This window comes from Aquarana catesbeiana, linkage group LG05, assembly GCF_042186555.1.
Source record: "Aquarana catesbeiana isolate 2022-GZ linkage group LG05, ASM4218655v1, whole genome shotgun sequence".
Taxonomy (NCBI): Eukaryota; Metazoa; Chordata; class Amphibia; order Anura; family Ranidae; genus Aquarana; species Aquarana catesbeiana.
Window position 1 is genome coordinate 217,042,800 of NC_133328.1, and position 14,206 is coordinate 217,057,005.

The following is a 14,206-nucleotide window of genomic DNA, read 5'->3' on the forward strand; positions in this document are numbered from 1 at the left end:
CATTTATCTTACCAGTACCAGGTCATGATTAACTTGCCCAGAGAGGATTTCTTAAACCATGCAGTAAGAAGGGGAGATCTCCAGGTCCTCCTGAACACTGCCGAACCCTGCCGGTCTGAGCCTCCAGACTGTCCCGCGCCGCGCGCTCCCGCCAGCGAGGTGTCTCCGCCGTCTCTGCCGTCTGTATGTGCAGACACGCCAGGCACTCGTCCGGCTTCGCGCACTCACGTGGTCTCGTTCACGCTCTCTCCTCCGGCACTCCACAGGTATGGCTTCTCCCGGGTACTTACGATGGCTCATAATCACTCTAGCCTTTTGTTGTGCATACAAATGTTCTGCGATATAGCATAGCTGTCTGTGTATTTGAGTCAAACCGCCTGAAGCCTCTCACACTTCAGCGTCTCCAAGCTCTAGAGCATGTCAGCGTGTCAGCCACCCCACTTCACTAAGCGGCCATCTTGGGCGTCAGCTCCTCCTCCTGCCTTATTGATTTTTTTAATTACATTTTTACTGAAGAACTAATATCTTCCATCATGGCCCAGTGCAACCTCTAAGCACAACAGTTCAAAACAAGCAACCCTAGTTCAAGTTACGACCATCCCACTGAGTGGAAAGAACTTACCGTGGAGGAATTTAAAACATTTTTAGGTCTAACCTTCAATATGGGACTCACAAATTTGTTTTTATTATACTACTACTGGTCCACCAACCCCATCCACCACATGCCAATCTTCTCATCCCTTATGCCAAGATCAAGATTCCTAATGATTATGCGGTTTCTCCATTACAATGACAACACCCAGTGCCCTCCCCATGCTTGGGGAGGGCACTGCTTATGACAAAGCTGACCCAGCTTATGACAAATTATTTAAAATTCGACCACTTCTAAATTTTTTCTCTGAGAAATTCCCCCAGATATTTACCCCCGACCAAAATATCTCCGCGGATGAGTCACTTGTCAAATTCACAGGCAGGCTGGGCTTCAAGCAGTTTATCTCTAGCAAAAGGGCCCGATATGGGGTTAAGCTCCTCTACAAACTATGTGACCGAGCCATGGGGTACATCTACAGCTTCCTGGTGTACAAAGGGAAAGATACCCAGCTGCATCCCCCTGAATGCCCAGAGTACATTGGAGCCAGCGGAAAAGTTGTTTGGGAGCTTGTCTATTCACTCCTTGAAAAGGATTACCATCTATATGTGGATAATCCCTACATGAGCTTGTCCCTCTTCTGCAATCTTCATCGGAGGAAGACTCCAACATGCGTTACAGTGAGATGCAATAGGAAGGGCTTCCTGCAAAGGCTCGTTAATGAAAGGCTACGATGAGGAGAGACAGGACGTCTTTGAGGAACGATGAGATATTGGCTGTCAGGTGGAGGGACAGACGAAACGTCTACATCAGGGGTCTCAAACTGGCGGCCCTCCAGCTGTTGCAAAACTACAAGTCCCATCCAAGGTTGCCAACTGTCAGTAAATTCAAGGACAGTTTACAAAATCGATGATTTTTCTGTCCGTGAATGTCCATTAGGGACATGCAGACTGCATTTCCCTAATAAAAACCCAGTGGTGATTAAATACCACCAAAAGAAAGCTCTATTTGTGTGAAAAAGGGACTAAGGAGTAATTGTCATTTAAAATGTGAGAGCAGCAAAAGCTGAAAATTGGTCTGGTTAGGAAGGGGGTTTAAGTGTCCAGTGGGCAAGTGGTTGTAAAGGCAGCAGTTTTTTTTATCTTAATGCATTCTATGCATTAAATTAAAAAACCTTCTGTGTGCAGCAGCCCCCCTCAGCCCGCTTAATACTTAAGCCCCATCTCTGACCAGTGATGTGCACAAGTGCCTAGTCTGTCCGGAACTCTCCCTCTTGACTGGCTGAGACACAGCAGTGGTGCCATTGGCTCCCATAGCTGGCAATCAAATCAGTTAGCCAATCAGGACAGGGGGTGGGGCCAGTGTCAGTGTCTTAATGGACACACAGAACTGTGGCTTGGCTTGGGTGCCCCCACAGCAAACTGTTTGCTGTGGGGGCAGGAGGGAGGGGCCAAGAGCACAGAAGAGGGACCCGAGAAGAGGAGGATTCAGGCTGCTCTGTGTAAAACTACTGCACAGAGCAAGTGTGTATAATATGTTTATTATTTTTAAAGAAAAAAATGAAACTTTAGTATTACTTTAACCATTAACAGAACAACACGTTTAGGCTGGCTGTAGATGTATTGTTTGCTGTATTGTTTTTTTTTTTTTATCAGCCAGAGGGCTTATTCAATAAAAACGAGTGGATTCCTGCATCCACACAAGTGAAGTGGATGGAGGAATCCTTCCTGCTGTGCTACTGAATTCTGACAGCAGGGACTCCTCAGAATATACTGATCAGCACTGCAGCTGCTAATTGAATGAATGTTTTCTAACAGTGCTGTTCTTAGCGGAACGGCCATGGATGGATCGAAATTCGGCCAGTCCCTGCTGAACCAGCTGAATTTCATTACATCTGAGGCCTAAATAACAGTTTACCAACCACTTTCCACCACAAAGTGGACGACATTACCCCATAAAGATTGACCGCGACAGGGGAAAAATAACAAAGGGGAAAAAATAACAAAGGGGAGGATGGATGGGAGAGCAGGTCAAAAGATCTAAAAGGAAGAAAGAAGATAATCTGAAGACGGATATTTCACTTCTGCTTCAAGTTAGAGGATTAAAGTATCCATGGGGGTGATTTACTAAAACTGGAAAGTGCAAAATCTAATGCAGCTCTGCATAGAAACCAATCAGCTTCCTGTTTTTTTTTTGTCAAAACGTAATTGAACAAGCTGAAGTTAGAAGCTTACAAAATTTGCAGCGCTATGATATATACAAATCTCTAAAGTGAAAATAAACATAAAAATGGTCCTTCTGTGTTACTCCAAATAAAATCCTATAATCCTACTAAGTAAGTGCAAAATGATCCGGCCACTATAGGGATTGAAGGCTTAATGGAATTTTTGGCTACACAATTAAGTGCAGCAAACACGTATTGATAAAGCCAATCGTGTTGGTGTGTCTTCTCCTTTATCCTTATTTTTGAAACTCCAGATATGCCGGAAAAAAACTTGTATGGTGTAATATTGTTACAATAAATCACACCCAAGTGAATAACACCCAATGCTAATTATTTGTGCAAGCATTGATCACCAGCCTTCACCAGCTTTCACCTCCATGCAATGCGCACTCACCAAAGAAATAATCTTTAAAGGAAACAAGGGTGAAGTTAGGAATATCTGCAAGTTGCAATGCAAAACAATTCTTCCCAATCTGTCTCACTTTACAGGGTAGAGCTCCATGCATATGTCCCCAAATACCAAAGGCAATAAACAAAAAATATGCCTCAAAGTGCAGTATTTATTGGAAAAGATACAATAAAAACAGGTATAAAATACATAAAAGCAGTGTAACAGCCCGCTAAACTTACATCTATCACCGCCACCTGGACCTCCGATGTGGCAGCGCAACGCTCTGGCTCTTAAATCCTACCCTTTGCTATTTGCATAAAAATGCATTCTTAGGGGCCCCTGGGTGGCGGTGATAGATGTAAGTCTAGTGGCTTGTTACACTGTTTTTATGTATTTTATACCTGTTTTTATTGTATGTCTTTTCCAATAAATACTGGGAAGCTTATCCGGCGGACATACTCCTCTTGAGTAGGGGGTCCGTCACAATTTTTATGTTTCAATATGTTTTTATTACATTTTATGGGGAAGTATACAAGAAATGGGTGTACATGTCATCACCTGATAACAAACAATTAGGAGAGGGAGAAAAATGTACATTTGCAATAAAAATATACAGACACAAAATAATGGGCAGAAAAAACAGTAGAAGACTACAAACTATGCAGTATAGTAACAGTCCATGAGCCTGGAGTTCTAAAGCACTCAGTATAAGAACCAAAGGTAATAGGGAAAGGAATCTTGTGATTCACAGCCAATCAGTATAAGGCAAGGAAGTAATGATCCCATTATGGGTGAAAGCTTTCAAGAAGAGCAATAGTAGATATTATTAGGCAGTATAAAAGGGGTGGGTAAACCACAAATTCCAAGCGAGGTTAAACTTAGACACAATTATTTTTTGTGGCGTATATGCGGACAATTCTAATTCACTTCTTTAATAATATCAAACACTCCAGGGATAATGGAAGAGTCAGTATTGGATTTAAACATTGGGGGACTCGGTGCACTTCCAGTTGGAGGGCCCTCAAAATAGAAATTAAATTAAATGACAGGATTTGGGACACAGAAAAAAACACTGATTAGGAGTCCACTTCACTACTACACTCTGCATGACACATAGGGAAGGAAGATCCTCTACTCTCTGCCAATTTCGTCCGACACTCTAATATGTCATAATGGCAAAATTCTGATCCAGGGCCTAGCCTGTCCTGAATTCGACTAATCTTGTAATTCCGGGTAAAACTTGCTAACAAAGTTTTACCCTATTTGAGATTGCGGAGTGTCGAATTCGCGCTTGACCCATTGAGGGTCAAGCGGAGGAGTTTCTCTCTCATGTTTCTCACTGTGATAAATCTATGCTGGTCATTAACTTTACTCCCACACAATGAGGTTGGGGCTGTTGTTTAGAGGAAAGTACCCCAGATGTGTAAATTTTCACAGAGGGCTGAAGGTAAAGCGAAAATATAGCTGATGCGAATGGGGCCTGAAAATCCAAATTTCTGAAAGACTGCCTTGAGGATCCCCAGTGTACTCAATCAAACACTTTTTCAGGGTCAAGGGTCAAAATAAGAGATGGAAATTTACGAATTTCAGCATACTAATTAGGTTCAGAATTCTTTTTGTGGCATCCGGGGCCTGTCTTCCTTTAATAGGATCCACTTGATCTGGAGGGATTAGGGAAGGAATGGTTTTCAATAGTCTAAATGCCAGGGCTTTGGCAAAGACTTTGATATCTGAGTTCAGTAATGAATGCGGTCTGTAGTTACTGGGTATGCTTTGTGAATAGTGATAATCACTGCCTGTAACATTTCTTTTGGAAAGTGACCATTGGCTAGGCTATAAATGGCATCAAATGAGGTGATAGAGCAAATTTAAATTTCTGATAGTATTCATTAGGGAAGCTATCAATGCCCAGTGCCTGCGAAGAAGGCAGACTGTTTATGACCTTCAAAATTTCAGGTTCGTTAAAGGGTCGGGATAGTTCAGTGAGATGAGCATCGTTTAAAGTGGTTATAAGCCTCAGACATGAAATATGAACAAAGCATATTCTATTGTGTACTTGTCTTAATCCAGAGCACTAAATGTGCTTTCTGTCTGCTGCCATGTTCCTCTGCTAGATGCATGAGTCACTTCTGACAAGTTTTCTTGACATCAAGAGGTAAAAAAGGTGACAGGGAGAGAGCTCCAGCACACAGCCTGTGATTGATAGCCTTAGCTCTGCTCCTGTGTAAAGGGGGTGTGTTTCATCTCTGCGATCAGCTCTCACTAAGCTCTGCAGAGTATAAATTGAGCTCCCTGGCCCCTGCTTTCTGGAAACTCAGACAAGCTGTATAAATTCTGCACTGTGAATGGATGTAGAGAAGAGGGGGCTGCAGATAGAGGTAGAGGATTTGTTTCATCTCTGTGTATCACCTGAGGCTAGTCACTTCACTGGGTATACAGGGGGGGTTATTTACGAAAGGCAAATCCACTTTGCACTACAAGTGCAAAGTGCACTTGAAATTGCACTGGAAGTGCAGTCGCTGTAAATGTGAGGGGTAGATTTTATTTCACCAATCATGTGCAAGCTAAAATGCTGTTTTTTAATTTTCCTTGCATGCCCCCCTCGGATCTACAGCGACTGCACTTCCAAGTGCACTTTCAGTGCAATTTTAAGTGCAAAGTGGATTTGTCTTTCGTAAATAACCCCCAGTGCCTTGCAAAAGTATTCACCCCCCTTGGCTTTTTACCTGTTTTGTTACATTACAGCCTTTAGTTCCATGGTTTTTTTTATCTGAATTATATGTGATGGATCAGAACACAATAGTCTAAGTTACTGAAGTAAAATAAGAAAAAATATATACATAAAACTATTTTTCAGAAATAAAAAACTGATAATTGGCATGTGTGTATGTATTCACCCCCGTTGTTATGAAGATATAAAAAGCTCTGGTGCAACCAATTACCTTCAGAAGTCACATAATTAGTGAAATGATGTCCTCCTGTGTGCAATCTAAGTGTCACATGATCTGTCATTACATATACACACCTTTTTGAAAGGCCCCAGAGGCTGCAACACCTAAGCAAGAGGCACCACTAACCAAACAGAAAGCCATTACTTTCAACAAAAAACAAAATGCCATGTTTTGGGTTTGCGAAAAGGCATGTGGGAGACTCCCAAAATGCATGGAGGAAGGTGCTCTGGTCTGATGAGAGTAAAATTGAACTTTTTGGCCACCAAAGAAAACCCAACACATCACATCACCCAAAGAACACCATCCCCACAGTGAAACAAGGTGGTGGCAGCATCATGCTGTGGGGATGTTTTTCAGCAGTCGGGACTGGGAAACTGGTCAGAGTTGAGGGAAAAATGGATGGTGCTAAATATAGGGATATTCTTGAGCAAAACCTGTACCACTCTGTGTGTGATTTGAGGCTAGGACGGAGGTTCACCTTCCAGCAAGATAATGACCCCAAACACGCTGCTAAAGCAACACTTGAATGGTTTAAGGGGAAACATGTAAATGTGTTGGAATGGCCTAGTCAAAGCCCAGATCTCAATCCAATAGAAAATCTGTGGTCAGACTTAAAGATTGCTGTTCAAAAGCGCAAACCATCCGACTTGAAGGAACTGGAGCAGTTTTGCATGGAGGAATGGGCAAAAATCCCAGTGGTAAGATGTGGCAAGCTCATAGAGACTTATTCAAAACGACTCGGAGCTGTGATAGCCGCAAAGGGTGGCTCTACAAAGTATTGACTTTAGGGGGGTGAATAGTTATGCACATTCACTTTTTCTGTTATTTTGTTCTATTTGTTGTTTGCTTCACAATTAAAAAAAAAAAAAAAAAGATCTTCAAAGTTGTGGGCATGTTCTGTAAATTAAATGATGCAAATCCTCAAACAAGCCATGTTAATTCCAGGTTGTGAGGCAACAAAACACAAAAAATGCCAAGGGGGGCGGGGGGTGAATACTTTTGCAAGGCACTGCATGTGTGGGTTAACAAGCACTTTAATGTAGGCAATTAAAGCGGTTGGAAAAATTTTGGTATCTGTTCTAAGGTAGACTGAAGTGCACAGCTATCCGATTTCAGGTCGTATAAAGATGAAATTTTCAACAATGTGAACAGGGTCTGAGGCCTTAGATCAGTGGTTCTCAACTCCAGTCCTCAGGACCCACCAACAGGCCAGATTTAAAGTATTACTTTGGGGAGATGCAGACTGGAATACTGCAATCAATGAGCAGCAAATTATATCACCTGTGATGTATTTCAGTTATCTTGCAAACCTGGCCTGTTAGTGGGTCCTGAGGACAGGAGTTAAGAACCACTGCGTTAGATCCATTCTTCGGATCAATTAATTGAGAGATTTTGGTAGTAAGTTGTCTATGCTTGATGCATCTCTCCAAGTGCCTGATTGTTTATTGAGGGCATAAGAGTTAGCTTTGAGTATTCAAATATGTTTCTCATACTGATACAATAACACATTTCTAAGAGCTAGCCTGGTTCAGATGATTTTTGTGTGAAGTTGGGTCCCTTTAATGAACCTCTTCAAGTGATCTAATATCTTGAATCAGTCAGTTAAACTGTTGTGATTCCACAGCATAAAGTGGTCGATGACTGCAGTATCGTTTATGGAGAATAGATCATGGCCATCTGTGATTTGTTGAGTATAGTCAGAGAGAGACAAGGTAGGTGTGTAATTTCCATAATGGGACTGAGCCGTTATGGGATTCATAGACACCAATCGTTACCGGGGCTTGGTCTGACCAGGAGATAGTTTCAACACTTGTTTACTATTAGAATTGAAAGTAAAAGAAAAATCCACATTTTGTGAGGTCCCCACAAAAGTAATAGAGGGAAAATCTTCCAATGGGGACACTAGTTTTGATGACCTGGGGATCCCCAAGGAACTGGTCTGAAGTGGTTAAGAAAGTTGATCTGTCTGATATTTGAGATGTAATATAATGACCAGAGTGAACAATACACCATTAGGTTTACAGACCACAACAATGTATCGATCATTATCATCTTCCAAAGAGGAAATATGTTGGAAAGTGAGTGAGGCTCCCACAGCAATGAGATCTCCCACTTTCTGCTTTTCAAAATTTGCAGGAAAAATATGGGAAAGCTCTTAGGATAGTGATTGGGAGCCTTAAATTTCATAACATGGGTTTCTTGTAGGAAAATAACATTCTCGTTTAGAGCTCGACTTTCCTTTCGCAATGCTCTTTGCTTATAGGGGCTAATAAGACCCCTCACATTCAGGGACACAAATTTAAGAGTCATCGTAGGTAAAGTAACTGCTGGAGATAGCTGATATAGTACATAGATCAGCACAGTACCTGAAAGCTAGCAAAGTAATGATTCAGGGTGGCATTTAGGATTTCACACTATAGAGGACCTTTGAACATTCGTGGAGCAGCAGAAAGTCTCAGAGAAATCTGAGGAGGTGCTAAGAATACTGATCGCAAAAAGGACATACCAGATTAAAAAAAAAAAAAACTTTGGGGATATTGGACATCAAGAGTTAAGGCTGAGAGATTGGTAACTTTAGATATAAGGCCTGTAGAGGCAGCACAGCAAGGTTGTAACCAGTGGAGGGATCCTAAATAAGTTTTATTCATCAGTTAGGACCAGTCCATCGGTAACTTAGAAGCGATAATTTTGTCTGGCAGCGGGGACTCCATGATCTTCCATTCTTTCAGTAGTTCAGTAGTTGCATACATTTGTCTAGGGAGTAAGTCGTGTAGGTCTTGCCTTGTCTCGAGGATTTTATTATTCCTGAGTGCTCATGTTATAGTCAGGAACTGTTTCTTGGTTTGGATAGCAGCTACTGATAGGCAGCTTGCATCCCTTTTTTTTTTTTTTTTTTACATGAAAGAAATGGATCCTTGCAAAAGCAACATAGGGTGTTGTTTCAGATAGAAACTAGGGATTTAGGGTGTAGTATGCTCCATCAATAAGTAGATCAGCTTCCATCACCTCTTAAATAGTAGAGTAGAAGCGGTTGGGTGACCATTTCTGAGATCTAATATTGCTGCGTCTGGACTTGTCTTCTAAATCTACCAGTATAGCATTGATACGCTGTTAGTTCTGAGTCGTGCCACATAAGAATCAATTAAATCATTGTGTGCCTGACGAATGTCACGGATCTTCTGCATGTGAAACTAATGTTGAGATCCTGCATTGCAGAGGTAATGCCAGTGAGCATAGTGGACATGTCTTTGGACATAGTGGACATGAGAAAGCAGCATGTCTTTATAATCTGAGAAAAGCAGGCTCAGAGGAAGTAGGGAACTCCCCTAATAGTGGTAGTGAGGCAAAGAATGTAGGCTAGGTAGTGCAAGTATGTCTGGATCCCCCTCCGCTCACGATATCATGGTTCAAGAAATTGAACTTGCTATCCAGTCCTTTACAAAGAACAAATCAACTGGTTTGCATGGTATGAACCACACACTGAGATTTTAGCTCTGGGGTTGCAATCCGTTTTCAAGCTCTTGACACTTTAACCTGAGACTATGTTATAAGTGCATGTGGTACTACTCCCCAAGCCTGGTAAAGACCTCACCGAATGTTCATCATATAGACCTACTGCACGTTATTTCTGCTTTGGTAAATATAGATCAGACCGGATTCATCCCTAAATATCTACTGATACTAATTTGCAATAAACTTTTCTCTCATTTACAGACTGAATAGAAAAAGCTTTCAATTCTGTGGACTGGGGATATATGGGAAAAATGTTACATCATACGAGTTTTGAGCCTAAACTCCAACACTGGATATTGATATACTTTATAGAAATCCCAAAGCTGCCATTAAAATAGGGTCTACCCTCTCCCTTTTTAAGATATTGCCAGGGGAACCTGTCAAGGCTTTCCTTTTTCACCCTACCTGTTTGCAATCATGATGGAACTCCTGGGGAGGGTGGAATAGGTTTTCTAAATTATTATAGCCTGCTATGTATAGGCGTTAGGCCCTGCAAAGCAATATTTGAAACTGTACACTTTTTGTACTATATTTGTACCTTTTCTTTTTTTTTTTGTAACAGCTTTTTGCAATACCTTTTAGAGCAAGAAGAAAAAAAAAACGAAAAAAAAAATGCAACTCAATTTGCCCAGTTAGTAGGCTTCTCTTTGGTGCTTATTGTTCAGGAATGCTGTATGTTGCTTCTGCATTCCTGGAGAAATCCAGATTGATGGTTATGGTCTTATTATTGTTTTCTGGCAGTACGTAGCATTGCTGTCTTGTTCTTAAGGCCTCATGCACACTGGGCAGAAAAAAAAAGCTGCTTACTTTTTCAGCCTGCAAATGCACCTGTATGTTAGCCTATGTGTCTATGCACACACAGGTATTTATAGGAAAAAAAAACAAAAAAAAAAAAACCACCAGTACCTCCTGCTGGAGAGGAGTGTTTGGACAGAGAAAACCTGAATACGCATAAAGGCTCGTTAATGATAGGCATTTTTTTTGTGTGTTAATGCATTCTAATGGTCAGAATAAATTACTCTGACCAATAGAATGCATTGACACCAAGCAAACAAACGCATATAAACAATGTGCAAAACTTAGCTTTTACTGTGTTCTTTAAAGTGGAGGTTCACACAAAAATTGAACCTCCGCTTTTTGGAACCCCCCTCCGGTGTCACATTTGGCAGCTTTCAGGGGGGAGGGGGGTGCAGATACCTGTCTAATACAGGTATTTGCACCCACTTCCGGGGGTAGACTCCCACGGGAGTCTACGCCACTTCCCATCCCCCCCGTGCTGTCTGCTGGGACACACGGGTTCCAGAGACAGCAGGGACCGTTCTGATTGCACATGCGCAGTAGGGAACCGGGAAGTGAAGCCGCAAGGCTTCTTTTCCTGATTCCCTTACAGAAGATGGCGGCGGCAGCACCCGAGAGCCGAGCGACGGTTCAGCCTCAGGTGCCGACATCGCTGGACCCTAAAACAGGTAAGTGTCCTTATTTTAAAAGTCAGCAGCTGCAGTATTTGTACCTGCTGACATTGAATTTTTTTTTTTTTTTGCGGGACTCCCTCTTTAAGCAGCTTTTCACCTGCAAGGAGAAAAAGCATTTAGGAGGGGCTGAGCAAAGCCTAAAGTGTACACAGAGGTCTGTCCCCGACTTCTCAAGTCTGCAAGGCCCAGACAGTTTTACCAAAATTCACTCATTAAACAGACTGTTAAACCATTTACACTCGCAGGTTCTCTTGGCCAATGGCATGTGTAAAAGTGGCTGACACTAAATATTATTTTAACCTATGCAACATATAGCTCAGAAATTAATTTCAGGCACTATTTAGTACCTGGTTTTAACACCCAGTTTTAACAGAGACTAAGTCAGCTTAGACATTATCTAACCCTGTGGACATGAAAGTTCCTAAGACCAATCTAAATATTACCACTAGGGGGAGAATGTATCAACTCTCTTTTGTCAAAGGTCCTCAATTGTATGACTACGTGCATACTCCTAATATTGATTTCTTATGAAAATTTACTGTGGTATTAACAATCAACCCCCCAATATAAATAAGTGGGAAATAGAAAACTCAAGAAAAAAGTCCTTGTTGTATTTGATATTATTTATTGTGATTAGAACCATGTCATTTTAAAAAAGATCTGTCAGACAGGTAGAAATAAGAAAGTATGCAAAAAAAATCTGCAAAGAAACATTTTTTTGAATCCTTTAGTGGCAGAAAAAAAAAAAACACTACACAGGACTGGAAGCCCTTTTATGCTATAGCAGCTAAGTAATCTTTGACTTCAGCAGGAGTGAGTCGCTTAAATCCAGCTTCATTGCAAATACCAACTTCAATGTTTGTCTTCTGTCATCTGACCCTCAAAACTTTCCTGCAGAGTAAAGAAAGCAGCACAATTAAAGGAATTGGAATTATGAGAAAAAATGGATAATCTGGCATTGCTTCAGAAAATCCTAGTTGTATGGTTCTCTCATTGTGATCTGGCTGAAAAAATTTCTGCATCACAGACCGATATTACTATGAAGATCACAGATACTGACTTAACATTTACATATGTATTCAGTACATTTGACTCAAGGTACTAAAGTCAGATGTACACATGGCAATCAGCAAACTTACCATTTCAAGAACGGGTCAGCAATGAAAAATTTCACTCGTGATAGGGTTTCCTTGAAAATATCAGTTTTCCTGGGGACACTGCAAAACACTGAATAGTGTTACCTTAACAGAGTAATTACCTTTAATGTTAAAAATTGCTGTGTGTATAGCATCTTCAAGTTCAAGATCTTCATTGTATCTAGGAAACAAAGCAATATCAGATCACATTCCCATTCGGCTAGATATACCAACCAGGAAACTACAGATTTTCAGAAAAATTGTCCTCCTATTTCAAATAATTCAGAAAGCAAGCATTTGAATATCTGCAGACCTATCAAAAACCATGCTGTTCTGTCTTTTAAGAGCCATGGAATAGTTAACCTTGTCGGCAAACACCACAACTTCTAGCTCTTGCCCTGCCAGTGTCACCAGCTGCTGTAGTGCTCCAAAAACCCTGAAAAACCAGAGTTAGAGACTTACTGGTAACTCTGTTTCTAGGAGTCATCAATGAAAAAGCACTAGAGAGATAGGCCTCCACCTCCGGAGGCAGGAAAAACACAAAAATTCAAATCCATAAAGTGTGGCTTTCTGTCCCTCTTCCCCAGTCTTTTATCTGAGAATTTCCCACGGCTGGCGTTTTTTTTAAACTGGACCGCCATAGATCCGGTGTCCATGCTCGCCACGCGACCCGGAACCGGAAGTGGTGTCACGGAAGTCCCCCCGCCCTCCTGCGTTCCAAAGGCTGGAACTCAAAGGCCTACGCCCGCCCCCCGCTGGACTCTCCGGGCTATCCTGGAGGACAATGCCGGTATCAGCTCTCCGCAGCCTGACTGGGGGACTCAGATGCCTGCCATCCCTGTTCAGGTACTTGCAGACCTCCTTCCCCCTCTCCCTTAGGCAGCCCTACCTAGGCTCAGGGGAGGGAAAGCTCCCATCCAGCCTCCTCCTCCGGTGGAGGAAACAAAAAGACTGGGGAAGAGGGACGGAAGCCGCCCTTTATGGATTTGAATTTTGGGTTTCCTGCCTCCAGAGGTGGAGCCCATCTCTCTCTAGTTCTGTCCTGGACGACTAGAGAAAGTCCTATGCCAATATGGAATATGTAAGACGACAATATGCAATAAGGACTGGCCTAGGAAAAGGTGACTTGTACAAAGTGATGGACTGAAGTGTTGAATATCTATAGACACTAATGTAGAGTAGCATGATTAATCATTAAAAAAAAAAAAAAAAATTGAAAATCGTGATTCTACCCCCCTCCTGATCTTAAGGTCTGTAAATGAGGTCAATTTAACCACTTAAAAGGACTAAACCTTTTACTGAAAATTGTTGCTTACAAGTTAAAAATCAGTATTTTTTTTGCAAGAAAAATTACTAAGATCCATATATATATATATATATATATATATATATATATATATATATATATATATATATATATATATATATATATATATATATATATATATATATATATATATATATATATATATATATATATATATAATCATAGACCATAGAGAATAAAATGGCGGTTGTTGCAATATTTTATATCACACTATATTTGCGCAGCGGTCCTTTCAAAAGGCAATTCTCATTTTAACAAGAATCGTGCAGCTCTAATAAATGGCAGCAGCACAGATAAGATGGTGCCTGCTGCTAATATTTACTTAGTACAGTGCCACTTTAACTATGGCTCTCCTACTGTACCACTCCTTTTCCTTTAATTAAGCTAGCTGCCATAAACCCGTTATCTGGGCGGTCCGCTTTCAGATAAAAGTGGTCTCAGCAGCGGATCCGCCTCAAGATCCCTTTTATCGGGGGCGGGAGAGGCCCCCCGTCGCGGTGGTCTCCGGCGCTTACCGGAGCCGTCGGTATCTGTGGAGACGATCGGGTCCTCTCCCCTCACAGGCTGGGTGCCGAGTGAGGGAAAGATGGCCCCCGCTTGGCT

At 41.6% G+C, this 14,206-nt stretch overlaps 1 protein-coding gene across 1 annotated transcript in view; it reads right to left on the minus strand.

Annotated features, from left to right (window-relative positions):
• Nucleotides 1–11,745: 11,745 nt before the first annotated feature.
• The window catches only part of PSMA2 (proteasome 20S subunit alpha 2), a 29,510-nt gene continuing 27,049 nt past the window's right edge, over nt 11,746–14,206 (minus strand). The window contains 3 exon segments of the mRNA XM_073630546.1: nt 11,746–12,000; nt 12,002–12,031; nt 12,388–12,457. Of these exon segments, the coding sequence (XP_073486647.1) occupies nt 11,914–12,000; nt 12,002–12,031; nt 12,388–12,457 (187 nt within the window). The 3' untranslated portion in view covers nt 11,746–11,913.